At 28.5% G+C, this 27,575-nt stretch overlaps 11 protein-coding genes across 11 annotated transcripts; 5 read left to right on the top strand and 6 right to left on the bottom strand.

Moving 5' to 3' along the window:
- Nucleotides 1–241: 241 nt before the first annotated feature.
- Nucleotides 242–3,373, bottom strand: PNEG_01523 (hypothetical protein; the record flags this gene model as incomplete). Its single annotated transcript, XM_007875276.1, has 13 exons — nucleotides 3,284–3,373; nucleotides 3,120–3,226; nucleotides 3,020–3,062; nucleotides 2,781–2,967; nucleotides 2,613–2,729; nucleotides 2,113–2,561; nucleotides 2,018–2,069; nucleotides 1,863–1,971; nucleotides 1,583–1,816; nucleotides 1,439–1,537; nucleotides 1,291–1,395; nucleotides 1,149–1,244; nucleotides 242–1,100 (listed from the first exon to the last, which is right to left on the bottom strand). The coding sequence occupies exons 1-13, from the start codon at nucleotides 3,314–3,316 to the stop codon at nucleotides 242–244; spliced, it is 2,490 nt and encodes an 829-aa protein (XP_007873467.1). The 5' UTR covers nucleotides 3,317–3,373.
- A 524-nt stretch (nucleotides 3,374–3,897) lies between these two features.
- On the top strand, nucleotides 3,898–4,578 carry PNEG_01522 (hypothetical protein; the record flags this gene model as incomplete). The annotated part of the gene is made up of 2 exons (XM_007875275.1): nucleotides 3,898–4,049; nucleotides 4,099–4,578. Exons 1-2 carry the CDS (start codon nucleotides 3,909–3,911, stop codon nucleotides 4,576–4,578), a joined length of 621 nt encoding a protein of 206 aa, XP_007873466.1. The 5' UTR covers nucleotides 3,898–3,908.
- A 150-nt stretch (nucleotides 4,579–4,728) lies between these two features.
- Nucleotides 4,729–8,939, bottom strand: PNEG_01521 (hypothetical protein; the record flags this gene model as incomplete). The annotated part of the gene is made up of 18 exons (XM_007875274.1): nucleotides 8,893–8,939; nucleotides 8,725–8,830; nucleotides 8,535–8,679; nucleotides 8,326–8,483; nucleotides 8,090–8,276; nucleotides 7,930–8,038; nucleotides 7,562–7,886; nucleotides 7,303–7,517; nucleotides 7,159–7,256; nucleotides 6,813–7,114; nucleotides 6,436–6,768; nucleotides 6,101–6,393; nucleotides 5,946–6,055; nucleotides 5,741–5,900; nucleotides 5,436–5,693; nucleotides 5,072–5,386; nucleotides 4,895–5,024; nucleotides 4,729–4,844 (listed from the first exon to the last, which is right to left on the bottom strand). Exons 1-18 carry the CDS (start codon nucleotides 8,902–8,904, stop codon nucleotides 4,729–4,731), a joined length of 3,372 nt encoding a protein of 1,123 aa, XP_007873465.1. The 5' UTR covers nucleotides 8,905–8,939.
- A 353-nt stretch (nucleotides 8,940–9,292) lies between these two features.
- PNEG_01520 (hypothetical protein) lies at nucleotides 9,293–11,717 on the top strand. The gene is made up of 4 exons (XM_007875272.1): nucleotides 9,293–9,343; nucleotides 9,391–10,728; nucleotides 10,772–11,115; nucleotides 11,161–11,717. Exons 1-3 carry the CDS (start codon nucleotides 9,306–9,308, stop codon nucleotides 11,091–11,093), a joined length of 1,698 nt encoding a protein of 565 aa, XP_007873463.1. The 5' UTR covers nucleotides 9,293–9,305; the 3' UTR covers nucleotides 11,094–11,115; nucleotides 11,161–11,717.
- Nucleotides 11,203–12,710, bottom strand: PNEG_01519 (hypothetical protein; the record flags this gene model as incomplete). The annotated part of the gene is made up of 6 exons (XM_007875271.1): nucleotides 11,203–11,567; nucleotides 11,620–11,687; nucleotides 11,737–11,826; nucleotides 11,878–11,914; nucleotides 11,964–12,075; nucleotides 12,468–12,710. 6 exons carry the CDS (start codon nucleotides 12,708–12,710, stop codon nucleotides 11,203–11,205), a joined length of 915 nt encoding a protein of 304 aa, XP_007873462.1.
- A 240-nt stretch (nucleotides 12,711–12,950) lies between these two features.
- On the bottom strand, nucleotides 12,951–14,545 carry PNEG_01518 (hypothetical protein; the record flags this gene model as incomplete). The annotated part of the gene is made up of 10 exons (XM_007875269.1): nucleotides 12,951–13,020; nucleotides 13,071–13,123; nucleotides 13,176–13,191; nucleotides 13,235–13,377; nucleotides 13,429–13,629; nucleotides 13,673–13,768; nucleotides 13,810–14,135; nucleotides 14,183–14,323; nucleotides 14,387–14,436; nucleotides 14,487–14,545. 10 exons carry the CDS (start codon nucleotides 14,543–14,545, stop codon nucleotides 12,951–12,953), a joined length of 1,155 nt encoding a protein of 384 aa, XP_007873460.1.
- An 83-nt stretch (nucleotides 14,546–14,628) lies between these two features.
- Nucleotides 14,629–17,604, top strand: PNEG_01517 (hypothetical protein; the record flags this gene model as incomplete). The annotated part of the gene is made up of 8 exons (XM_007875267.1): nucleotides 14,629–14,646; nucleotides 14,699–14,808; nucleotides 14,856–14,950; nucleotides 15,006–15,255; nucleotides 15,303–15,438; nucleotides 15,481–15,746; nucleotides 15,791–17,404; nucleotides 17,448–17,604. 8 exons carry the CDS (start codon nucleotides 14,629–14,631, stop codon nucleotides 17,602–17,604), a joined length of 2,646 nt encoding a protein of 881 aa, XP_007873458.1.
- A 780-nt stretch (nucleotides 17,605–18,384) lies between these two features.
- Nucleotides 18,385–19,392, top strand: PNEG_01516 (hypothetical protein). The gene is made up of 5 exons (XM_007875266.1): nucleotides 18,385–18,483; nucleotides 18,529–18,568; nucleotides 18,621–19,006; nucleotides 19,056–19,236; nucleotides 19,279–19,392. Exons 1-5 carry the CDS (start codon nucleotides 18,434–18,436, stop codon nucleotides 19,363–19,365), a joined length of 744 nt encoding a protein of 247 aa, XP_007873457.1. The 5' UTR covers nucleotides 18,385–18,433; the 3' UTR covers nucleotides 19,366–19,392.
- Nucleotides 19,393–19,523: 131 nt separating this feature from the next.
- On the bottom strand, nucleotides 19,524–20,122 carry PNEG_01515 (hypothetical protein; the record flags this gene model as incomplete). The annotated part of the gene is made up of 6 exons (XM_007875265.1): nucleotides 19,524–19,593; nucleotides 19,640–19,723; nucleotides 19,769–19,827; nucleotides 19,875–19,962; nucleotides 20,006–20,059; nucleotides 20,118–20,122. The coding sequence occupies 6 exons, from the start codon at nucleotides 20,120–20,122 to the stop codon at nucleotides 19,524–19,526; spliced, it is 360 nt and encodes a 119-aa protein (XP_007873456.1).
- A 225-nt stretch (nucleotides 20,123–20,347) lies between these two features.
- PNEG_01514 (hypothetical protein) lies at nucleotides 20,348–24,229 on the top strand (the record flags this gene model as incomplete). Its single annotated transcript, XM_007875264.1, has 9 exons — nucleotides 20,348–20,813; nucleotides 20,856–20,948; nucleotides 20,995–21,117; nucleotides 21,158–22,702; nucleotides 22,745–22,966; nucleotides 23,013–23,275; nucleotides 23,321–23,985; nucleotides 24,033–24,108; nucleotides 24,151–24,229. 9 exons carry the CDS (start codon nucleotides 20,348–20,350, stop codon nucleotides 24,196–24,198), a joined length of 3,501 nt encoding a protein of 1,166 aa, XP_007873455.1. The 3' UTR covers nucleotides 24,199–24,229.
- On the bottom strand, nucleotides 21,078–27,507 carry PNEG_01513 (hypothetical protein). Its single transcript, XM_007875263.1, has 11 exons — nucleotides 27,414–27,507; nucleotides 26,448–27,364; nucleotides 26,239–26,390; nucleotides 25,546–26,191; nucleotides 25,420–25,501; nucleotides 25,290–25,380; nucleotides 25,081–25,245; nucleotides 24,661–25,042; nucleotides 24,482–24,616; nucleotides 21,407–24,437; nucleotides 21,078–21,351 (listed from the first exon to the last, which is right to left on the bottom strand). Exons 2-10 carry the CDS (start codon nucleotides 27,326–27,328, stop codon nucleotides 24,323–24,325), a joined length of 2,649 nt encoding a protein of 882 aa, XP_007873454.1. The 5' UTR covers nucleotides 27,329–27,364; nucleotides 27,414–27,507; the 3' UTR covers nucleotides 21,078–21,351; nucleotides 21,407–24,322.
- Nucleotides 27,508–27,575: the final 68 nt, after the last annotated feature.

The following is a 27,575-nucleotide window of genomic DNA, read 5'->3' as shown; positions in this document are numbered from 1 at the left end:
ATTAATAGAAAAAATATTTTTTTAAAAATAATGAATGATTTCTAAAGACATTTTAACTATTTAAAAAATATACAATACATTATTTTTGTAAAAAAAAAACTTGAATAAAAATATTGAAAATAAATTTAAAATAACTTATCTTTTAAATAAGAAAATATTAAGTTTTTTAATATATACAGGAAAAAAAGTAAAATATGCTAACTATATTAACTATGCTAAATAGTATGATATAATTATTTTCTTAAAAATACATAATCAGCTCATCACTATCATCATCTATAATATCTTCTTGATTTAAATATGCATTGTCTGTATTGTTTTTTGGTATAACTAAGGATTCACTCTGTAAATGTTTTATTAATAGACGAAGTTCACTTCGAAATGATGATATTTTTTCTTGTCCCCAAAGATTTTTAATATCAGAAGAAATAGAAGTTTTGTTATGATGATTCAAAATAAGTGGCAAAACTCTATCCGGATTATTTAAAAATTGTTCAACATAATGAAGTAAGAAGACTCCACAATCACAATAATTACTCTGTTGAGGAACGTTTGCATGTATTCCCGCTATATCTGCCTTATTTAATTCTAAACCGCGTTTATCTTTAGCTTCTTCATAAAGATAATCACGCAAATTTTTTAAAGTTATATTATGTTGTCCTCCTAAAGAATCAAAAATAATAATAACAGGTTTTCTAATAGGAATATTACTTTTTTTCGATAATTGAGTGTAAGATTTTTCTATAGATTTTTCTTGATTATGTTTTTTTAAAATAGATATATCTTTGGAAAGTCTTGATAATTGAGAGTTTTCAAAAAAGCTTTTAAAACTAGTTTCTTTACTATCAATGCCAGTATCTCTATGTTTATCCTTTTCTTCTATCAATTCATTTTCTTGAAAGTCCGAAAAACTGTTGGAAATATTATATTTTTTGTCATTTTGATAAAAAGATGAATTAATAAACATTTCTTTTTTTGGTGAGAAAAAAGAAAATATTTCGTTTCTAGTATTTGATTCTATATTTTTTTCAGAGTTTTGTACAAGATGTTTATCTGACATTGTATCTAAGTTACATATTATTGCTACATACCAATGAAGACTACTTTATGTTAATAATTAATAGATAAAAATAATTATATGTTGAAACCTTTCATTTACTGGAACAACAACATACTTTTTAGCAAAAACATCAATTTTAGTTTTGCTTGTCCATTTTTTGACATTTTGATATCCACCTTTCTTGCTATTTAATGTTATTTCTTTTTAAATAATTTATAAAATAAAGATACCCTGAACGATCTTTATCTACAAGTTTTTTATAAAAAAATGTATTAAATATATGTGACTCATCTATTTTAGAAGGATCTTTCTGAAAAAGCTTATTTTGAATATATCTACATATAAAATTAATAAATTAAATTAATTTGCAAGAAATACTTCAGATAAAAGTCTATTATTGTATCATTTAAAAACTCACCATCATTTAATCGCTCTATATCATCATCATAAAGAACAACAGGAGGATAAATTAATCTTCTAAGTAATATAAATACTCTTATATTTTTGCTAAAAAAAACATACGGTTCATTTTTCTCGCTTGTTTTTTCATCTTTTTTAGATAAACATAAAGGCTTAGAATTTACTCGAGGTACAGATTCATCTAGTTTTTGACAAAAGTAAGGCGATGTTTCTGATGCATTAGTATTTATTTCATTTGAATTTATTAAATGATATGAAGGACTTAAAGTTTTTTTTTTAAATGGATTAACTGATTTCTTAAGGGATAACATTTTTTGAGCTTGTTCTGGTGTAAGTCTATTAAAAAAGATCAATTTCATGTAAAAGATTGAAAGAAAAATACTCAATAAGATCTACATCAGGACATGAATATTGAAGAATCCTTAAAGATTTTAATTTTTGCGTAGTGACTATTTGAATAAGATATTCTGTCCCTGGACCATTCAATTTTGCTAAAAAAAGATATTATAAATAAATTGTTCTAATCAATAAACATACCATTCCTGTTTTTCAATCTAATATAAAGCAAGCCATATTGATCAAATTCATACTTTAAAAATCAAGACAATTAATTTATAAGAATAAAAACCTACTGCTATATTTCGAATTTCATTTGCATTATAATTATGATATGGCAATAATTCGCCATTTTTTTGTAATGCAAAACCCTTTTTTGAAATCATTAATTGCATATTTGTTGAATCTTCAAGAAATTTTCCAGTATACCAACTCTTTATATCAAGGATACGAACGTGACTTTCCTTTTCATCTGTTTTCTTTCTTATATTGTCTTTAAAGAAGGATATTTTTGTATCTCCTAAAGTAAATCTTGATTTTTCGATCATTGTTTTACTTTCTTCCGTATTTTGTTTCTCCCAAGATGTAGAAAAAGACGGACTAGATGAAAAATTTGTCGATTTTGGTGTATTAGAATGATGTAAATGGTTTGTTATGATTTCATGAAACATATTGGAATCATCCAAATTATCATGTTTTGGTGTACAAAGAGTAAACACTTTTTGAGACTCTACATTATTAATATCTATGTTGTAAGTCATTTTCATGTTTGATTAAGAAAAAAGGTGCTATAAACCTGAATTTGACTTTTCAAATGAAGATAAATGTGTATCATCTGAAGCTATTTCTGAGAACAAATTACGAGTTGGAGAGAATTCCGAGGAAAAACATGACTCCTCCTTATTCAATGTATCTTTATATTTCTTTTAATCTTCTTTTAAACTAAATTCGGAAATAATCTCACTTTTTTCTTTATTTTTAAGATAATTTACGGATAAAAAAGAATTTTTTCTGGCTCTCCCCCTCCTTCCATATGTCTGTTTAGCTTTTATCGGGGAAACAAATGAATTATAAGGTGAATACGGACTTGAAAAACGATATCGATGAAATGTTAACTTTCCATACCCACAATCTCCCGTACTTTGATATGTCTAAAACTTGATTGGTCTTTTCTTACTAAATAATTTTATTTCTTTTATTTACCGCCCTACTTGGTACACGAATTGGTGTTGCGTGAGATGAAAAACTTCATATAAATTAGAAAACATATATTAATGCATTTTCTATGCTATTTAACGCATACTTTTCATGGCATTTTAGATCCGAGGGTGACAAATGATGACAATTAGGTGATTTTTCTGATGATATCCATTCATGATATGGTGTTTGTCTCTCCTTTGGCATTTTTACCTAAATATATGTCAATTTGATCCAAAGTTATCCCTTTTTTCTGGAAAAGAAACGAACAAAAATAACTCCTTCTTGAGATGGAGAGCTCATCTCTAAAAAAAAATCCTTTTATATATCTTTTTTTCGCTTTTTTTTTACATTATTCTTATTATATATGTTGATTGAAGTTCCTGGTATTCGGGACAAGACATTGCACGTGACATTTATTTTTTTAAAAAAAAATCAAAGATATAATATAGATATATAATCTATAACTATTCTATAATTTAATTATATCCTTATTTATCAATTTTATCCTTAATTCTTGTATTTTTTTATAAATCTTATTTGTATTTTTTTAGAGAAAAAATTTACGTATAATCCAATATATATTATAAATATACAAAGTTTAGAATTTAATTTAACTTCTTTTATCTTGTTTCTTTTTACTAAAAATAAATATTTTTTCTTAAATATTATAATTTTTGATTTAATGTTAGTCAATCTATATATACGTATATATGTTGAAATTTTAAAAATATTTCAAATGCATATACTGTGCATACATTACGCATATATTACGCATATATAATGTAAAAATAGAGATTATAGACTTTTGAATGATATAATAACAATTTACCATTTTTCTTCGGAACATCAGTTTCTTTCGAGCAAGAAATACCCTACTTTTTTTTCTTTGATCATGCAATGGTTTTTTCTTATTTTTGCCTTTATTGCAATTGTTAAAGGAACAACTTTAACAATTCAACTTCCTCCTAATAAAAAACAATGTTTTTATACTTTCGTTGATGAAGTTGGTAAAAAGGTTATTTTTTATTTCGCGGTATAAATAACAGTGTATGAGCCAAATTAGTTTATCTTATATAGAATAGGTTCGATCAGGCGGTTCTTTTGATATTGATTATCAAATCTTTGATACAAATAAGAATATTATTTTTAATGGTGTTAAAGAAAAACAAGGAGATATTGAATTTAACGCAAAATATAAAGGCGAATATATGTTTTGTTTTTCTAATGAAATGTCGACTTTAACAGATAAAATCTTGGATTTTCAAATTTCAGTTGAAAATGAAGAACGAGCAGTTTTGCCCCAGGGTGGAAATAATGTTAATGAACAAACAGAAACATTAGATGAATATTTGTTAAGAATTTCAAAAGTTTTTTCTATAATTCGACATTCACAAAAGTATCTTAATTTGCGTGAAAATCGTAATTTAAGTACAGTTCAGTCGACAGAAGCACGTATTTTTTGGTTCTCCATTACCGAATCCATTCTTATTCTTATTGTATCTGTTTTACAAGTATTAATTCTCAAAACTTTTTTTACAAGTAAAACCATATTAAAAATATAAATCAATGAATTATATTAATAAATAATTTTTTATCTATTATTCCCTTTTTTGTTAGAGCTGTGTTGTATGCTTCTTTGTATATAAAAATTAAAAATTGAAGATATATGCAACTTAAAAAGGATCTAGAAATTCTTTTGGATAATTCTTAGATTATCCTTTGATAAAGATTGCCTTTTCTCCATGTCTTCCAGTTCTGACGGTTTTGTCCAGATGATCTAGTCCAAGTAAATCATCAGAATTTCTTAAGATGTCATATATAACATCATCTATATCATGTTATTTCATGGATTTTATAGATATGCATTAAATTTATTACCATCTTCCAAATAATGAGGTTTTGCAAATGATGTTTGTTGGATTACAGCATACCTGACTTTACCCATGTCTTTCTCTTTCATACCTGTACGTTTTAAGAGTCTTGCTTTTGTTTGATTAAATTTTTCATTCTATCAAGAATAAGATAAAAATGAAGTTTGAAAAAAAAATAAATTACAGGTTTAATAATAAATCGAAACGGGATCCCATGTGATCTTGCTGGTTCTTTTTGAAAATGATAAACATTTATATATTGATCATCTTTTTCCAAATTAAGTTCATCTTCTGGTATCATTTCTGCATATAAAAGAAGAAAATCTTGTAATGAAGCAACGGGATATGATAAATCAAAATCTTTATAGACTCTGTTTAAATGAGCCCCAAATATATGAAAACGGTCTATAAGATCGGAAGATAAGTTTAATTTTTGTATCAAAGCTTGAACGACATCTTTTAATATTCCAGTTTTAGGAACAAGTACTTCTATTAATTCCTAATTGCATGTCATTCTTTAGTAATCCGATTATATAGGTTTAATATACTTCTCTTGTTATACCATCTGGCAACCATCCAATCTTCAGTGTTCGTTTAGTTTCCAATTCACTAAGGCTTATTTCTAATACTTCATAAAATAATATATTCAATGGAGACTGTAAATATGCTGACTGAAGAATATTTTGTAAAGTTAAAGAAGGAACTCTTTTTACTGTAAATTTAGGCATTTGAGTAGCAGAATTAATTGTTGTAAAGCGGATATGTGTCGATGGAACATTTAAACGTTCTCCAACTTTAAAAGAAAGCTAAATTATTAACGTTTATTTATAAATAAAAATTATAATATTATTACCACGTCATATGTCGTTTTTCTACTTAATACTAAGTCAAATTCTTCCGTTACATCTTGGTCGAGATATCTGGGTTTAAATGACAGTGTTATTTTATTTAACAAGAAATCGTAATATTCAATAGCTGATCCATAGCCTCCATCAGATAGAATTTCTTCTATCCTATTATTGTTAAGCATAAAAAAATATATACTCTTTTAGTATTACTCTTCTTCAGAAATAACTTTTTGAAAACAAATAATGTCTCCATCTTGTATCTCTGCTTGATAAAATGTTTGTTTTAATTTCATCATTTCAATCATAGTTGGCTTGATTTCCTATATATAAGGTTAAATAATTGCTAAAAAAGTACTGAAATATACTTCATAAAGCTGAATTAATGTTGTAGAAGGCCAGTCCATTAAAGAACAAATAATAGAGATAAGCGTTCCAATTTTATCATGTTTATTAATATAAATATGTGAAACCCCATGCAAAAGTTGCTTTTTAATATCAAAATGCTTCAAAAATATCAGAATTTTTGCATTGTTTCCCTGTGTTTCTAAAGAATTCCATGATTCTAATAAAGTATCACATGAATCCGCAGAAAATAGCTCCATATATAACAATAAATCCCCTTTACGAGGAAGCATCTTATCTCTAATCATTTCCAATGCTTGAAGGGTTAGAAAAGGTATAAATAAAAGCTAATAAATACTTAATGTTGGATCATTTTCAGGAACAGGCGTATCTGGTCTAATAGTCTTGTTCTGACGATTTACCATTACCCAAAATTTAATATTTTTTGAATCTATCCCATGATTTTCAGCTATTTGCATTTTAAAATTTGTAAATAATGTTTCTTTAAGAATTTTATGGGTAGAAAATAGGCAAACAGGAGGGTCCCTTTCTTCTATATTTGAAAGATCAAAGCCTTGATGCGCTTTAAAATCTTCATCTGTGACAATTTTTACATAAAGATATAAATGCATTTCCTCTCGTTCTTTTCTTCGTGCTTCTAAAGCAGCCTTTTCCGATTCTAATCTTTTACCTATCCAATATTAATATTTTTTGTTTGAATCTTAAAATATATACGAAGATGTTCAGGTATATCTGATTCTACAACAGGTTTCAATATTTCGTCTAGTTCATTTTCACGGAAATAAACTAACATATATGCATTCATATATCTTTTTAAAGAGGAATTGCGAGAATATGGGTTCTTTATATAGTTATTTGTAGGTGACATATCTCCTCCAAAATTTTCATCAAGAACTTCTTTAAGAGTTGCCTTTGTTACTCTATCATCATCAAATTTATACCAATGGCCTTTTTTTTCTGGTTTAAGCAAAGCATAATAGTGCCCGCCATGTAAATCACCACTGTGTACAAGAACTCTTTCAAAAATTAATACAATTATAGCCTATAAAATATAATATACCCATGTAGTTTATATATATGTGGTTTTGATTTATTTGCATCATCAGACAAAAACTCTTCAAGATCTATTTCTAATGGAAATTCATGATGATCATTAATCTTTAGAATGTCAAAAATAAAAAAAATGTGTTTCAATCGTAATTACCTTAACCATTGTATCACGTTGAAGATCATATTCAAATCTTTTCAATTGTAAATGTAAAACTGGTGGAAATGACTGAAAAATGACACCCTTTTTCGCATCTTGAAGTCCATATCCTTCTGCAAAATACTTATTATCACCATCTAATGTTTCAACCTGAATGTAATCCCGAAATGATTCTCTAAGAGTCTTCATTCCTTTAACATTAAGCTGGATATCTGAAAATAGGGTAAATATAATATCAAAAATTGCAGTTAGATACCCCAAAAATCTTCACTTCGAGATGATTCATAGTCAACATTTACACATTTAATATAACTTTTCATTTTTCCTACAAAAAGTTTGCTAAGAGCATTTTCTGCCTCAGAATTTTTCATTTTTCCTTCCAAATTATCCTGCAAAACTCTATTAAATTCTTGGATATCATGTTGCATAAACGAATCTAATGTATCCCATCCAAACGAACGAGTTAATTCAATGGTGCTCACGGGCTCTGAAGATGTCTGTAAAAGGTAAAAAAGTCTTTGAAGTGCCAATGCAATACTATCATTGGGTTCATCTTTTTCAGTAGGTATCATGTATACTGCCTAATATAAAATTAGTAATAAAATATTTTTTTTTTGTCTTTACACGCCGAAAAAAATTTGTAAAATAAAGGGATTGTAAGAGAGAATTCATATAGCAAGTTGCTCCTTGATTTTTGAGACCAACGTATCCTGTTTCTTTTCTTGAATTGTAACTTTATTAATAAATAAGCAATAGTTTCGTATTTAATAAAGAAGTAATTTACTTTATAAAACTATGCCATAAAATGCCTGTCGAATCTTTAACAATTCGAAGATATACGGTTATTGATGTTTCGTCATTCTCAATAATAGAATGATTCCGATCTTCAAATCGCATCATTAATTTACGGAGATCATAAAAACGTGAAAATCCCCAATCTGACTCTTCCGGAATAAATCGATGAGTAGCATCTAAATAAACATCAAACATGAACCTTTTTTAAATTCATCTGAATAATACAATGATGTGTCCATACTGATGGGTCATTTTTGTTCCACATAACAATACAAAATTGAGCACAACAATACCAGCTAGCTGACCGATCTGAAGGCTGACACTCCAAATAAATAGAAAATTGATCACTTTGATAATTTCCAAAAGGAAAAACAAGTATTCTCCTTCATAAAAATATTTAGCTATTATAATCAAAAAAAATATATTAAATCCACCAAATAAAATTCCCACTCGCAAATTCTGGGCTATACGCTTTCCTTCCAAGGCTTTGCCAACTCTCAACATGCCATGTAAAATGTGTCTCACATATTGTTTCAAGATCTGGTAACGTCGGTAAAAGTTTCATCGTCATTTTTTCAACTAAAATAATCTCAATTCTATTCACTAAATAACTTCTAGAAATACATTCATTTGCTTTTAATGTCTTTTCTTCTTGGTCTAGCTCCATCGCCTGTCCATAAATTCGTGTTAGCAATATCCCTGGATTTCCCTGTAGACGCTCATTCTCCTCCTAAAAAAAAGAGTATTTGTTAATTCTTTTTAAATATAACTAGACCCTATTCTATTCCTTACCAAGTCATTCATATTTTCCTTATAAAACTACTATTTCTGAGATTTTTCTACTCCGCTTTTTTGTTGTTAGATCTGAGACCTTCGAACGAGGTAGCTTTTTCAGCTTTTCGTGCAGAGATTAGGCTTAAGAATTGAAGAAATTGGAAAAAAAAAACAGATAAAATTGGAAGAACTTAAACTAATCTACTTGTTTTAATCAAAAAAATAATTTATATTGAATTTTATGTTTTTTTTTTTTTTTAAAAAAAATTAAGATCTTTTTTTTAAAAAAAAGATTTTATATTATTTTAGTATATTGAAGGTATTTGTGTATTTGTTATTGAAGTGATTTTTTTTGAATTCTTTTGATTGATAATTTATATAGTAGCCATTTTTCTCTGCCCGTCGAGACAAAAATTGGACGACATAAAAAAATGAAAGTTGCCTTTCCTCCAGTTTTTGGCAAGGAAACGTAAGTTTTTTATTATATTAGTTATTTTTTTTAGTATTTTATGTAAGCAGGCATTTAAATGGCGAAAAAGCGGTTTTAAAAGAGGCATTTTTGGGCTCAAAGGTGGAAAATAAAGAAATAAATCAAAATGGATTAATATCAACAAAAATACCACCATATGGGCAGAGAGAAGGATGGATTCCTAAGAGAATTGAAGATTTTGAAGATGGAGGGGCTTTTCCAGAGATTTTAGTGGCACAATATCCCTTACAAATGGGTCTGAAGAAAATGACAGCTGGAGCTGCTTTAGCAATTCAAGTAGATGCAGAAGGCAATATAAGGTATGATGCAATTGCACGCCAGGGCCATGATCCGGATAGAATTGTGCATTCTTCTTTTAAAAGCTTAATTCCTTTACGACAGAGAGCAGACATTGGAGAAATATCATTAGAACGACCATCTATTGAAGAAGTAGAAGCTACAACAGAAAGAACTCGTCGTGCATTAGAAAAAATTATAACAGGGCAGATTGCGGCATCAAAACCGAAAACTATTCAGACACAAGAAAAGCATGAACCAACTTTTGTTCGTTATACTCCATGTAATCAAATGGGAGAGACCGCTGATGTTGTTCATCGTCAGCGGATTATTAAAATGGTGGAAATGCCACAAGATCCAATGGAACCGTTAAAGTTTAGGCATAAAAAAATTCCTAGAGGACCGCCATCTCCTCCGGCGCCTGTAATGCATTCTCCCCCAAGAAAATTAACGGCAAAAGAGCAACAGGAGTGGGTTATTCCTCCTAGTATTTCAAATTGGAAAAATGCTAAAGGTTATACAATACCCCTTGATAAACGATTAATAGCGGATGGTCGTGGTATGATGGATGTTCAAATTAATGATAATTTTTCAAAATTATCTGAAGCACTTTATGCTGCAGATAGACATGCTAGAGAAGAGGTCAGAAAGAGGGCGCAGATGCAACATAAGATTGCTCAAAAAGAAAAAGATGCTAAGAAAGAACATCTTCAAGAACTTGCAAGAAAAGTAAGGGAAGAACGTCATATGTTGCAGCAAAAGGACTCAAGTAATGCTTCGGAAGCTACACGTTCTGATGAGGATGAAAATTCAGAAGATGAAAGAGCTGCTAAAGAACGAGAAAATCTTCGTAGAGAACGTCGAAGGGATGTAGAACGACAAATGCGTATGTCTCGCATGGGTGCTGAACAACGTCTTAAAGTGATGGCTCGTGAACAAAATAGAGATATATCTGAAAAAATTGCACTTGGTCTGGCTAAGCCAACTCTGTCTAAAGATAGTCTTTTTGACAATAGACTTTTTAATCAAACAGCTGGATTAGATTCAGGATTTAAAGATGATGATACTTATAATATATATGATAAACCGTAATATCTTAGTATTTTAAATTTTTAGTTAATTTATTTCTAGGTTGTTTGCTACTGCTGCTGCAGTACAATCTATATACAGGCCTAAGGCAAATGATGTTGATGAAAATCCTGATGAAGAATTAAATCGTGTTACTCGTGAAAGCAGATTTGAAGTTCTTGGAAAAGCCACCCATGGATTTAAGGGTGCAGATTTGGCTGAGCCAAGAGATGGCCCAGTACAGTTTGAGAAGGATTCTGATCCATTTGGAATTGATGCCTTTATTGCTAGTGCAGCAGCGAGTGCTTATGCAAAAAGGAATCTTGGTCTAGATACAAGTACAACAAAAGATTCGAAAAAAACAAAATTAGAAAACAGTCAATAAAAAAGTATGAAAAGCTATAAAGGTAATTTGTTTACAATTAGCCTATTTCTAATAATGATGTATATAGTTATGAATAATTTGTGTGTTTGTATATATAAAATTTTTTTAATTATGACGCTCCCCATACAGTAATTTCTCCATTTACTCCACAACTAAGCATTTGATTTTTCTTGGGATGAAATGCAACACAGCTGACACATGATCTTTGCGAATTTTCCGGTGCAAATCGTAATTGATGAATTAGTTTTGCTTCTAAAAGATCCCATACACAAATGCGGCCATCTTCGCTTCCACTAATGACAACTTTATCCGATTGACCAAAACATGACTTTACTCTGTATTCTGAATTAACATGTCCCTTAAATGTTTGCAAAAGTCCACCATTGCATTTATCAAGAAGACGAATTGTAGAATCAAGTGTCGAAATTAGCAAGCAATTAGCATCATTTGATTGTTCAACTGAAGTTACTGGTTCTTTTCTTTTTTTAGCAAAAAAAAGTATTTTTCAAAAAAAAGATTACTCTACGTCCTATTACATCTGTATACAATTGTCCTCTTCTTAGATCATATGTACGTACTCTTCCATCAATTGATCTAGATCCTTTTTTAATTTATAATAAAAATACATCATCTGCTAGATTACCCTGTAATAATTTCATGATTTGCAATTAATACTGACGAAATGCTATCTTTTCCATCTTCAAGTACTTGTATAGGTGTATGCGACAATGATCTAATTAGATAATATATCAAACATTCTTCTACATATTATTTAAAATATTACCTGCAATCCCATAAACGAACAGAAGAATCATAAGATCCTAAATTTCATTCATCAAATTATAGATCATAGAAACTAAAGTTTCTTACCGCTTGCAAGAACAGTTGCTTCTAGATTAAAAGATACCGTATTTACTCGAGAAAAATGCCCTGAAAACCGTTGTATTGTTCGTCCTGCTGTAACATCCCATAGAAAAACTTGCTACAAATCATTTTATATAAGTCAAAAAAAATAAATGGGACTAGAATGCATATTCAGTATCCATATAAAGCATATATAATCCATATAGATTTTGTTGCATACATCTATAATATTTATAGTATATATTCTTTAGATTTATATTAATAAATTTTAGGTAATCATTAGATAATGCCATTCATCCATTAAAAAATCATAATAGATGTGTTAAAAAAACTTTTAAATTCCATATTTTAGGCTATATGCTAACTTGTATGGACCATATATCTATTAATGTGTATCCATTTAAATTAATATGCGTAATATATATGCATTATATCAATGTTAAGGTTTTTTTTAATGCTTTTTTTACAGATTGCCAACTGAATACTAGTTCCCATATTCTTTATTATTACCTTATCACCTCCACTACTTGCAAATTTTGTACTATCACAAGAAACTGTAATATCTAATACTTCATAGCCATGTGCACGATATTCTTGAATTAACCCTCCTGTATGTGGGTTCCAAAGACGAACAAATCTATCATGGCTGCCCGTTAATGCATATTGGCCCTTTGTATTATAGAGAATGACATTGGCAGGGAATTTTCCTGCGGGTGAAAGGACGTGAACTTTTTGTGTGGGAAAAGTCAGCATATGAAAGTTGAAAAAAAACTGAAATATATAAAAAGAGAAAAAAGGAAATAAAAGAAATAAAAGAAATAAAAGATTAAATAAATATAAAACAAACATTTTTGTTTTTTTTTAAAAAAAAAAAAGTTATATGATATCTTGTTTTTGTAAATGTATATTATAAAAACAAAAGTGAATAAACAAAATGGTAAAATAGATACACAAAGAAGGGCTTCAAAATGAGCAGAAAATGATGTAATTTTATTATCGACGACGCCCACTATTGTTTTGAATAGTTTGCATATGTTCTAATTCAGCTTCGAGTTGTTTAATACTTTATAAAAAGTTAATAAAAAAATATGATAGAAAAAAAATAGATTATACCTAGTATGAGCAGTTTCAAGATCTTTATTAAGGCGGTCTCTTTCTGAAATAAGCTGTAAACAAAAATTAAATTGTTTAAAAAGGGTATATAATGATAAAAATTACCCTTTGTTCCCATTGCCTATTTATTAATAAGAAATAAATATAAATATGGAAGCACTTACCTAAATCGAGCTTCTTCTATTTTGACCTGTTCTGTAAATCTTTTACGCAAAGCTTCCTCTTCTTCTCTAAATTTTGGATTATCAAGCTTACGAGTTTTTGCTTCTCCAAATTTACGAATCTCCATTTGCTGTGCACGATATGCCTTGAATTAATGATTAAATGGAAGACAAGAAAATAGCGTTAAAATATTTACTTCATAATGAACTTCTTCCGTTGTTTGAATAAGATCTAACATATGTGTACGAATAAGAAGAGAACGCAATTTTTTAAAATCACAATGCTCGTCATTTTCAACTTCTGCTACACCCCAACTATATTGTCTTCCTTTAACGACTCGACCATCTGGAGTTTGTACGTCTCTGTCACTTCCAATTAATGCAAAAGGCATGGCTGCCTAAATATTTTTAATAATAAATAAATTTATCTTTTAGACCTACAATTAAATTTCTGGCATGTTCTGCTGCTGCTGGATCATCTTCCTCAACTATTGGAGTAAATATATTGATTTCTTGTGCTGCTATAACATCTCGAATCTATAGAATAGTTAGAACAAATAAATAATCCAAAAATTTACACGTCGTTTAAATTTAGCTAAATCAGTTTGTGTCAGAGAATCTGCCTTTGCAATCACCGGAATAAGATTCACACGTGTTCCTAGCCGTTTCATTGCTTCAACATCAAGCGGTTTTAATGTATGACCTGTAGGTCGGATAAAATAAAGACATGCGTGTACCCGAAGATCAATTTTTTCCGATCTTCTTGGTTGTTGTTCTTGACGCATATATGATTCGTGTTGATCATCAATAAATTCTATAATTGGCTGCCATGCCTCGTTATTATTTACATAATCTCCAAATCCCGGTGTATCAACAATAGTCAGATTTACTCTAAAAAATCTCTCTAAAATAGTATTATAAATCCCTCTTTTCTTCCTCTTCATAATGTACCCTCAATTTCTGCTTTTGTGATCTCAATTTCAACTGTTTGATCTGTTTGTTTCCGAAACCGTTTTTTATTATTAGAATATCCTTTAATTGTCGTACTAAAAAGCGTATTAATCCACGTAGTCTTTCCAAGCCCTGATTCCCCTATAATTCCATGTTTATCAGTATTTCTTCAAAATCTTTGCTTTTTTTTTTTCTGGAAAAAACCTGCAAGCATCAATGTAAATGTTGCTCCTCGTCTTGCAACAATTTTGTGCCTAGAAAAAGTATTTCATTAAAATTTTATGATAAAAAACAATATAAATACCTCTGATTAGGAAGATTAGAGATACCAATCCCATTGCGACTCTCTTTATCCAATACCATTTTCTTCGTTAACGTCCGCTGTAACCCCTGGTTGTCCTGGAAGCTTCGTAAGACAGCCTTAACGTCAAAAAAATGTATATAAAATGAAGTCAGAATTTAAGGTAAATATTTGATGAAATTTTGTTGAAATATATGATTTTAACTTAAATAAAGCTTTGTAATGTTCTTGGGTCTTTTTATCGTAATGGAAATCTAATTTTTACGTCAAAAAATGAGTTGTTTAGTCCAATTGGGAATCGTGTAACATTATTTGATTTAGAGGGGTAGGAATTTGTAAGAATGAATTATCATGGTATTTTTTATAGTTTAGGAATACATCAGTTACTCTTCCGTTTGAAAATTCGAAAAATATTCGTTGTATTGCCTTATCACCGGCTTGTACATTATTACTTTCAGTTGACGAAGGTATTAGGAAAATAATTAATGAAAAAATAAGATTTATGATGTTTTTGAGTTGAAGATGGAAGAGCAATCTTGTTGAATGTTATTAAAAGAGTTGTTTTGTATCATTTTAATTTTGGAAGTATTGTTGAAGACGTTAAATTTTCTCCGTGTGGAAAATATTTTGCAGTTGCTATTGGATATCATGTTGAAGTTTGGAAATCTCCTAAATTGTCGGATGAATTGGAATTTTCTCCATTTGTAAAGCATAGGGTGTATACAGGACATCATGATACAATAAAGACGATTACTTGGTCTTCGGATTCACGGTAATTAAGATGATTTACAATATTTTATAATATTTTTTGTTTTTTAGATTTTTTTTGACAGCTTCTAAAGATATTACAGCAAGATTGTATTCTTTAGATCCAATGGAAAATTTTACTCCGATGACTTTTGCAGGTCATAGAGAAGCTCTTGTTGGTGCATTTTTTTATTCAACGGAAAAAATGGTATATCTGAATGGATGTTTTTTAAAAATGCTTAGTTTATAGATATATACTGCTAGTAAGGATGGTGCGCTTTTTTATTGGAAAGAGTCTTTACCTTCTGAAGAAATAGGATCTATGAAAAATCAAGATTTAAATAAGGATTTTAAATATAAATGGACTATTATGAATAAACACTATTTTAATCAGAATAATGCAAAAATGACATGTATTGCTTTTCATCATAAGTCTAATCTACTTGTCGCAGGCTTTACATCTGGAATTTTTGGGCTTTATGAGCTTCCAGAATTTAATATGATACATACTCTTAGGTAATTTTTTATTAGTTTATTTATTTGTATTTTAAAAAGTAAAGCATTTCACAAAACGCTATTGATTTTATTTCTATCAATGGGACCGGTGAATGGATTGCTTTTGGTGGAGGGAAACTTGGGCAATTATTAGTTTGGGAATGGCAATCGGAATCATATGTTTTTAAGCAACAGGGGCATTTTGATATGATAACTGGTGTTGTATATACACCTGATTCTCAAAATATTGTTACTTGTTCTGATGATGGAAAAATTAAATTATGGGATATACGTTCTGGATTTTCTTTGGTTACGTTTTCTGAACATACTTCAACTGTCACTGGTCTTGGTTTTTCTAAGTCTGGGAATGTTCTTTTTTCTTCAAGTTTAGATGGTTCAGTAAGAGCTTGGGATTTAACTCGTTATAGAAATTTTCGTATTTTTGTTGCTCCTATACGTATAGAATTTTCATGTTTAGCTGTTGAACCTAGTGGAGAAATTGTATCTGCAGGATCTCTTACTTCTTTTGATATATTTATATGGTCTGTTCAGACAGGTCAACTTGTTGATCGTCTTTCTGGTCATGAGGGGCCAGTCTCTAGTTTATCATTTTCAAATACTGGTGAAATTCTGGCTAGTGGAAGTTGGGATAAAACCGTTAGGCTTTGGGAAATATTTACATCTAGACAATCTGTTGAATTACTTCAATTGCAATCAGATGTTTTGGCAGTTACATTTCGTCCTGATGGAAAATATATATGTGTTTCAACTTTGGATGGGCAATTAACGTTTTGGGATGTCGATAAAGGAAATCAGGTTAATATTATTGATGGAAAAAAAGATATATCAGGCGGTAGGAATATTGGAGATCAATTCTCTGCTGCAAATTCTTTTAGAAATAAATCATTTAAATGTGTTTGTTATTCTCCTGATGGCTATATAGTTGTTGCAGGTGGTAATAGTAAGTATATTTGTATCTACGATATTGAAAGTTCTGTTCTTATCAAGAAAATTCAAATTTCAAAGAATTTATCTTTAGATGGAACTCAAGAGATTCTTAATAGTAAAAATTTTACTGAAGCAGGCCCTCTTGAACTCATTGATGATCATGATGATCAAGATGATTTACAAGATAAAGCAGATAATTTATTACCTGGAGCTACAAAAAGTGATTTATCTATTCGGAAATTGAGACCTGAAATTAGGACTCATGCCTTAGGGTTTTCTCCAAATGGAAGATCTTTTGCTGCTGCAACTACAGAAGGATTATTGATATATTCATTAGATGATTTGCATCTTTTTGATCCATATTATTTAGATATAGAAATAACGCCTCAAACTATTAGAACTGTCTTATTAAAAGAGGATTATCTAAAAGCATTCATAATGGCATTCAGATTAAATGAACAATATATTATTCATGAAGTTTATGAATCTATACCATTCAATAATATAGAATTAATTTCACGAGAATTACCTCTTGTATATTTGGATAGATTATTGAAATTTATATCTATAATTACTGAAAGTTCTCCACATATTGAATTTCATTTATTTTGGATTGAAGCACTTTTTACTTATCATGGGAAATATATAAAATCTCGTAATCAGGATTTTATAAAAGAAATACGAGCAATTCAAAAATATCTTATTTATATTCAGCATGATATTATTAAAATGTTAGTTTTTTTTAAAAAAAGGAATTTTCTAATATTATTTTAGATCTGATGAAAATAAATATTTTGTTGAATATATTTTAAATAGGAAAAAAATAAATTATCAAACAACCTCATTAGTGAAAAAAAGTGATGAAATACATATGAAAGATGTTTTTGATGATACTCACTCGAGAACTAATCATATAAATAATGAAAAATAGGTTTATCAAGCTTATTTATTTTGTAAAATATGAAAAGATTTAGAAATATTTATTTTAATAACATCATGTGGAGAATAATTGTATTTGGTATATCCTCTAAATAATGCTAATAAGTATATTTATTTTAATCTACTAGAACATTTTTTATTTAACGTCATTTTTTTTAAATATTGAATTTTGGTAAAGATAAATAAATTGATAATACAAAAAAAATGCAAATCCGATAAATTATTTCTTTATTTCTCATTTTATCGTTTCAAGACAACCTTTTTAAATAAAGGATATAATAAATTAATTATTTTAATGCTGATATTTTATAATTCTTTTCTATAAATACAAATCTATAAATATCAGTAATTTTATTTTTCACTAAATCTTTAAAATAAAGGTCTTTCTAATTATATTTTTATAGAAATATTTTTTTAAATTATTTAATCAATTTTTTGTATTATATTTTTTGTATAATAACTAATTTAATATATTTTATAATATTTTTGATTTCAAATAATTCATCTATTTTACAAAATATATACATTTAACTTCTTATTTCATAACCCATATAATTATCGTGTACATATTTATTAGTAATCCTTTTAACCAATACTTAATAAAAAATTCATCTCATTTATAATTTATATGTCTTTAACAAAAAAAAATTCTTAATAAATAAGTAATATCTTTTTATTAAACTTTCTTGAATTTCCTCCGTTCTTTATTTTAGCATTTCTAATCCAAAAACTGAGAAATCAAAACTTTTATTGAGTTTTATCGAAAATATTGAAATTTAGAATTAAGATTTAATTAAAATTTAGAGTTTTTCAAGAAAATAATGAGTGGAAGCTATGATAGAGCAATTTCAGTCTTTAGTCCAGATGGACGGTATTTTTTTGCTTTTTTTTTTGGGAGAAAAACTAATTAATATAGATTATTACAAGTAGAATACGGACAAGAAGCAGTTAAAAAGGTTTTAAAAGAAAAACTTGATATTTAAAACAAAATTCTGATGAAATTTAAAGGGAGCAACATGTGTTGCAGTTAAAGGAAAAGATTCGGTTGTCTTAGGTGTTGAAAAAAAAACAGCATTAAAACTTCAAGATACACGAACAGCAAAAAAAATAGGAATTATTGATCATCACGTGTGCCTTGCATTTGCAGGATTGAATGCAGATGCTCGTATTCTCTTAGATAAAGCAAGAGTGGAAGCTCAGAGTCATCGTCTTACAATTGAAGATCCTGTAACGATTGAATATATAACAAAATATATTGCAGGTGTAAAACAAAAATATACACAGTCAGGGGGGGTGAGGCCTTTTGGTGTTTCTACATTAATTGTAGGTTTTGATCCTAATGATGTGGTCCCAAAACTTTATCAAACAGAACCAGCAGGAATATATACTTCATGGTAAATATAATATAAAATTCTGTCAACGAAGCTTATGTTATTAAAAAAGGAAGGCAAATTCAATTGGGAAGTCTAGCAAAACAGTCCGTGAATTCTTAGAAAAGAATTATAAAGAAAATATGGATCGAAATGAAGCGATTAAATTAGCAATCAAAAGTCTATTGGAAGTTATTCAAACAGGTTCAAAAAATATAGAAATTGCTGTCATGTCGTATGGAAAAAAAATTGAAGTAAGTTAAATATCTAGATAATATTATCATCTAATAATATAGTTTTTAACTTGTGACGATATTGATGCTGTAATTAAAGAAATTTCTGCTGAAAAAGAACAAGAATCCAATCGTAAGAAAACATGTTGATAAAAACAAATTTCAGGACAATAAAAGACTATAAAGATATAATAATCTTAAATAATTTATATATACATATAATAAATTTATAATATCGATATTCCTTTTTTAGTTTTTCTATTACTTTTCCAATAATTTGTTATTGTATTATATAAATTCAATAAACTTTAATTTATATTTCTACTTGGAAAAATAGATCTATTTCCATATTGACGTTCACGATAATCTTTAATTACTCTAAACCAATTATTACCTTATTTTTATCGTAATAAAGTAAAACTACCTATTATCCCTACGAACATCTTCTGTTTCTATAGTTAATGCCGGTTTTGGTGTAATTGCTTCAATTAAAAAATGATTATCACAACTAATATTATAAATTTTTTAACTTTATATAAATAAACACCCATACTGAGGACAATATTCATCTGATTCATCTTCAAAACTCCTAATATTCTTCCTAAATGCTTTCTAATTCCTATTTCAACTATTTTTTTAAAAAATACTTAAGTAATTACTTTACACTTCTTACATATAAAAGTGATTTCATCTGATTTTAATAAAACATGATCCGATACTTCTAAGTGGCACTCTGAACAATCAAACCTTATCATTCATTCACATTAATCAACATTTTTTTCAAATTTACCATCTTTTACAACAGGTTGCTCGAATAGAGACTTGTGCGTTCAAAATATGTTTACTAAAAAACAAAAAAAATTAACAAATAAAATACCCTATTTATTAAATATATTTTATACCACATCTGTTAACAATGTGATCCTTTTATAATTTTATAGTTTTTTATAAGGCCAAAAAATATTATAGCTAGAAAACGTGCACGTTTATTCGTCTTACTCCTGACCACAATCTTTTGTAAATTTTAAAAAAAGGGTAAATAGAAGAATAAGATGATATTTTTTATACAAAAAAAAGATTGAATTATAATAAAAAGGATTATTACATATGGGATCTTTTTTTTTTGGAGAAAATGGGTATTATAGAAGAGGAAAAAACAGTTTCTCGGTTAAAAGAAAAATTTGAAAGACTTGCAATAGAACAAAGACATAATGGACAATATAGACCGTTAAGAGAACAAGAGAGGTGTATAAAGACGTTACCTGCATATTATCGATCATATGAAAGGTCTATAAAATTGCCAGTTGAAGAAAAATTGAAATATGAACGATCATATATAAAAGTATCAAATAATGATAAAAGATCAGAAATTAGATCATCATCGTATTTTGAGAGTTCATTAAAAAGCCCTTATCATATTGAAAATATATTTGATGATCCTGATATTACAATACCAGATACAAATCAAAATTCGATGAATGCAGATATATCTCCTGCTAAAATTCCATTAATGTCATTTAGTGATACAGCATCATATCATAGCGATATTTTTAGGGATGATCCACACGTAGGTACTTCATCATTTAAAAATAATATCAGTAATGAACGAAAATTATATGGATCTTTATTAAGTTCAATAGATCATGATCCAGATCTTACAACGCCATCACGTTCTCCTACTATACCTGTTAAAATACAATCTAAGAAGCAGAAAGAATACCATAATGATCCATGTATCTTTTTATGACTATAGATTGATTTTGATTAATATTTAAATAGATTTTGATCATTTTACGGTCGAACATACCAACTCATTTTTATCCTCTAAAATTGATGATTATATATTTGAAAGTCAAAATATACTACCAGACATCGCTAATTCACCATTTGATGATTCAATTAGTAAAATCAATATTTTTTTAAAAAAGTTAAATTATTCTAGGTTCTAGCTTTGATAATGTTTCTATAAAAAAGCCATTGCTTTCTCATGAATACATGGATCCTATAATTGATGATTTTTTTCATAACGATAATATATCAAATATTGCACCATCCGAATTTTCTGAAGCAACTTTTAACAAAATATCAAAACATGATAAAAATCTAGATATTAACGACATAGAAATCTCCAATAAGCTAGGTGAAAGTCAATCAAAACTATCACGATCAATTTCTCCTTTTAAAAATGCACCTTGTATTCCACCAAAACCAAATGATATTTTAAAAGCCCGTGCTAATAAGCCTTTTAATTTTACAGAAAAACCTTTAAAACCTAAGAAAGACATTGTTGATAGACACGATTTATTTAAAGGACATATGAAATCATATAGCATGTCAACTAGATTGCCAGGAGGGGAGTCCTTTTCATATCCACCTGCAGATTTTCGTTATTCTTCAGTATCCTTAACAGCTTCATCTGTAATTGATGAAAGCAAATCTGATCTAGGGGAAAAAACTGTTAAGTGCTCTGAAAACCAGCCTACAACAGATTATCCTGACTCATCACAAACAAACCGTCGGCAACCAATATTTAAAAACGGTCCTTTAGAAATCCGTGGTCGTTCTGAAATAAAACATTTTCTTGTTTCGGGAGACTATTTATGTTCTTGTGGTACAATTATAAAAGTATGGAACATTAAAACTGGTGAACATATATGGTCATTACCGTGCACTGATATGAAAATAACTAGCATGTCTTTTGTACCTTGTCGAAATGTAGATGAGGAGGGGACTAGAATATGGCTAGGAACAAAAGATGGGCATATTTTAGAAATTAATATATTTTATCAAGGCTTTGTTGATAAGCGATTTGGTATCCATTCTCATCCGATTATATTCATATTAAGATGCGGATATGAATTATGGACTCTTGATGACAGTGGAAAATTATTAATTTGGTCTGACGATACACATAAAAATGGTTTGCATCTTCAAAGTACTCCTCGCACATATAAAGTTGTAGCCAAAGCATCTTTCTGTTTTGTTGTAAAAAACCAACTTTGGTTAGGGGTTTCTAGGTCGGTATATGTATATAATCCTTTAGCATATCTAAATAAACTTCCATTTATTGCGACCAATCGACCAATTGTACCACATTTACCCGTGGGAGAAATTTCATGCGGCGCTTTCCTTCGAGACCAACCAGATCTAGTTTATTTAGGACATCAGGATGGGAAAATTTCTGTTTATTCTAGAACTTCTCTTACTTGCTTGGATGTTATTAATGTTAGCCTTTATAATATTGTATCTTTGATAGGCGTTGGTAATTATTTATGGGCAGCATTTAAAACAGGAATGATTTATGTATATGATCTTCAATCTAAACCTAGAAAAGTAATGAAAGGATGGTGGGCTCATAAATTTCCAATATTAGAATTGCAATTAGATACAACAAGTATTTGGAAAGTTAAAAGATGTCAAGTAGTATCTTTGGCCTCTGATAATATTATTAGAATATGGGATGGTTTATTAATGGAAGATTGGCTAGGTATTAATAAATTTCTAAATATAATGCATTTTAATAATTTAGAAAATGAAATGCATAAACGAGATGAGGAGTTTTGTAGATTTCGAGATATAAACATTACTGTTTGTACATGGAATGCAGGTGCTTCAAGACCTAACGATTTAAATTCTTCAACCGATGATTTTTCTTTTTTTGAAAAAGTTCTGCAATCTCCAAATCCTCCTGAGATAATAGTTTTCGGTTTCCAAGAACTTGTTGATTTGGAAAATAAACGCCTGACTGCAAGTATGTTTTTCAAAGACCATTTAATGTATATTGATTTTTATTCCAGAACATTTAATGAAATTTAATAAAAAAAAGGACCCTAAACAATTTCAAGAACATATGTCTTGTCAATACAGCGCATGGAAAGATCGATTGAGTAATGAAATAATAACTTATCTGCATTCTGAATTTCAGTATTCTCTTCTTCATTCTGAAAACCTAGTCGGATTATTTACTTGCATTTTTACTAAAACATCAATAAAACCAAATATTAAAAAACTGAACAGTGTTCAAGTAAAAACTGGTCTAGGAGGATTACATGGAAATAAAGTCTGTTTTTTTAACTATAGATTGTTTTGAACTTATAAAATCTAGGGGGCACTTGTTGTACGTTTTATACTTGATGATACATCTTTATGTTTTATTAATTGTCATCTTGCTGCAGGAAAATCTCAAGTAGTAGATAGAAACAACCATTTAGCTACTATTCTAGAATCATCAGATTTCCCTCCAGAACTAGATAATTCTAAGAGAGCAGATTTATTTGTTGGGGGAGGAGATGGATCAATGATTTTGGATCATGAAATTTGTATACTAAATGGAGATTTAAATTATCGTATAGATATGTGTCGTGACGCTATTTTAGACCACATTCGCTGCAAAGATTACCAATCTCTTTTTGAAAAAGATCAACTTATTTTACAAAGAAAAAGAAATCCAGGATTTCGATTACGTCTTTTTAACGAAGCAGAAATTAATTTTCCTCCAACTTATAAGTATGATATAGGAACAGATGAATATGATACAAGTGAAAAAAAAAGATCACCAGCTTGGTGTGATCGTATTTTTTATAGAGGAGACAGTAGAATGAAATGCACTAGTTATCGTCAATTAAATGTACGAATTTCAGATCACCGTCCTGTAGTAGCAACATTTTCAATAAAAGTAAAAACAGTAGATCCTGTTAAAAAAAAAGATATCTGGAAAATGGTTGCAAATGATTGGATGAACACTGCTCAGAGTTTTCGGGAATTAGCAAAGTAACGTTTATGTCCAGCATATTTTATTTTTTTTTAATATATCATAGACTTGATTATTTGGTTTCCGAATGTGGCTTTGAAGAGAAATTAGCATTTAAAATATTAAATAATCATAATGGAGAGGTTATGGATTTTAAAATTTGAATAAAATATTAATTTAAATAGGTTTCTAATGCTTTGACTGAACTTTTAAATAGTACTTATAAATCATAAAAATAATCTTTAATAATCATACATTTCATTTCCTACAAAATATAATAAATTGAACCCTTTTGAGAATGCCAAAAACATTTTAAAAATAAATTTCTGAACGATATTAATATTTATAATTACAAATTTATTTCGTCATATTCTCAGTTTCCATATTTTCATTTGCTTCTTTGTCTTCTCTTAATTTTTTTCTTCTTCTTTTGCTTTCATATTCATGCCAATCTCCTTTCATATTACCTAGCCTAAACTATGTTTAAAAACTAATTTAAATATTAACTATAATTACCCTAAGGGAGGCTCCGGCTTAGGTTCTTCTTGAGTAAAAAAAGTATGTTTTAATGCATCAGTAGCAGTTGGTCGTTTTGATGGATCTAGTGCTAATATATTGGAAAGAAGATTTAAAGCCGCAGGAGACAAAATTCTATAATAAATAAGATCAAGAAAAAAAATAATATAAATTATTACGATGAATAACGATCATAAAATTTCCCTATTTTTTTTTCAGATGGTTTAAGTAGCTCAAACCATGGTAATTGGTCTACAGTAGGCCAATTTTCATGTGTTGGCGTTCCCATCATATCATAAATAAGTTCAAGTTGATGAATTTCATCATGTCCTGGAAACAACGGCTTTCTTGTAAACAATTCAATCATTATACACCCTGCACTCCATATGTCAACGGCTGGCCCGTATGCAGTAGCGCCCAAAAGAAGCTCTGGAGGTCGAAACCAAAGAGTAATTACTCTATTAGTATAATCAGCGGTATCACGTTTTTTATGATAATAACGAGCCAATCCAAAATCTGCTAATTTTAATTGCCCAAAATTATCAAGAAGAATATTTGATCCTAATATATTAATTTTAGATGATTATAAAATATTATACCTTTAATATCACGATGTAATACTCCACGATGATGAAGATATTCTAATCCATCTAACATTTGTTTACAAAGATGTTTTGCATGCGAAAGCTCAAATTGGAAGTTAGGATTTGATAACACACCAGATAAATCATGATCCATATACTCAAAAACCATATATACAGTACCTAAATGTAATTAAAATAATTAATTATTAAAAAAAAAAACTAACTTTTTTCTACCATCATTTCTAAAAGACAAACAACATTAGGATGTTTTAAAGATTGCAATAATTTAATTTCTCTCATAGCAGTGATAGGAAACTAAAAAAAATTAGCTAAAAAAAAAGAATTAAATATTACCCCATTTTTTTCATATTCCATCCTAATTTTCTTTAAAGCGACCAATTCATTAGTTATTCTATTACGAGCTTTATAAACTTTTCTATTAAGGATTAAAATATTAATAAAAATAGGAAACAAAAATACCCATATGTTCCTTCACCAACTTGACCAATCCTTTCATATACAAATCCTTCTTTAGAATCCATTATAGTTATTTTTGCAATTGGCATTTTAATAGAAATATTTCCTTGTGTCTGAAAATCTTCAGAATGCTGATGAATATCATTTGAATAATTTATATTATTTTCTAGATCTCTTATTGGAATATTTTCAGATGATCTAGATTTTTTCATTAGTGAAGAATTAAGATTTTCATCATTTTCCAATGTATCATTAAAATCTAACGATCTTTTTGATAACTTAAATTCGTTCTGTGTATTTTCCATAGTTAAGCTAGTTTTAGATTCTTGAGTCTTGTTATTATGAGAATATGATGTTTCATTTAAACTGGAAGTATTGTCCAGATAAATTCTAGAAGTCGATAATGTATTTTTCGTATTTGATAGCTTAAACGATATTATAGGAGTCATAGAATGTTTAATATTTTCAGAAAAATGAGGATCAATAGTATCATCTTGTTTTTTAATAACATCTTTCTTGAAATCCATAATTTTCGAAGAATTTCTATTAAACAATTCGTCTGTATCATGTAATTTCTTATTGCTTTTTTCAGAAGATTGAGTATAATTACCACTATTTTCAGTATCATGCAGATAATAAGAATTTTTACCTTATATTTGTCAGCAATAATAATAATAATATAAAAATATGAACAACTTATATCTTTATATTTATGTGTATTTGTTGTTGCATAACTACTTTCAGTATATGAATCAGGACTTTCATATAAAACATGTGTCTCTTTACTATTTTTATCAAACTCATTAGAAAATGATGAGTTATGACATGGATCTCCACTATTAGAATATCTATATTTAAATTATTTATATGAATAATATAAATATAATTTTAGTGTAAATAATTACCTATATCTTGGATTTTTTAAATCATTAGCATCTCTATGTTTTTCATGTGAATCGGCCATATAAGAAGATAAGTAGGACGTTCCGGAATCATCCCTATGATGAGATGCATATAAATTGTTCTTATAATTTTCTCTAGATGTAAATCTAGAATTATGATGATTAGTTTCATGATTAGACTTATATGAAGAATGACTGTATGAAGATGCTGAAAATGATAATGAATATTGATGACCCTTTTTATTGATATGATTAGACGTTTTCTGATAATCCGATTTCTTATCTTCCAATGATGGTAAAAAATAATTCTTATGTTTATGATAAAAATGACGATCCTTAAGATATTCAGGCGAATAATTAGATTCTTGTTTCAATGATATATATTTTGGAGATTTACTATATCTTTCTAACGAATTGGACCTTGAACGAGACAAATTATCAACATATCGTCTTTCACTAACATTTATAGGTCCTGGTGAACGAGAATTGTACCTTTTATCATTTAAACCAAAAGGCGATAATCCTCTTGATATGTTTTCAGAAGGACTCCGTCTTTTATAGAACGTTTCTTTCCTTTTTTCTACATATGTTTTATCATGTATATTTATAGAATGTGACTTTCTACTAATTTTTTTGGAACATTCTTTATGATATGGTGATACTGAACGTTTTCTATTTCTCCCAGAATCCCTTTCTATTTCTTTTTTATCTATTATCCCTTCTTTTTCATAAAAATAATGTTTATAAGATGTTTCTTCTTGCATCGTTTTTTTAAGCCTATAATTCTCCATTTTAGAAAAAATATCCGTTAGACGTCTTTCCTTCCAGCGTTTTCTATATCCGTCCTCCTCATATCCTATCTTTCCCATATTTTTAAACCGCATATATTTCACTTAGTTAATCAAATAGATGATTAATCTCTATTATAATTCTCTTAATAAAATATCAAATAATTATATTAAAACTAACTTAAAAGAATCCTCTTTTCGATATAAATTTATATTTACTGATTAACTCTAGTCGTTTAGTATATGAAGGTTTTTATCATAATCTCCAATATTTTGTCGTCTGATCGAAGGTTGAACGAGATTGAACAGAAAAGGCGGTATATTTGAGTCCGACTAATGAAAT

The sequence above is a fragment of the Pneumocystis murina genome, assembly GCF_000349005.2.
Source record: "Pneumocystis murina B123 chromosome Unknown supercont1.4, whole genome shotgun sequence".
NCBI classification, from domain to species: Eukaryota; Fungi; Ascomycota; class Pneumocystomycetes; order Pneumocystales; family Pneumocystaceae; genus Pneumocystis; species Pneumocystis murina.
Note: the sequence above shows the minus strand (reverse complement) of the source record. Positions and strands in the feature narration are given on the sequence as shown.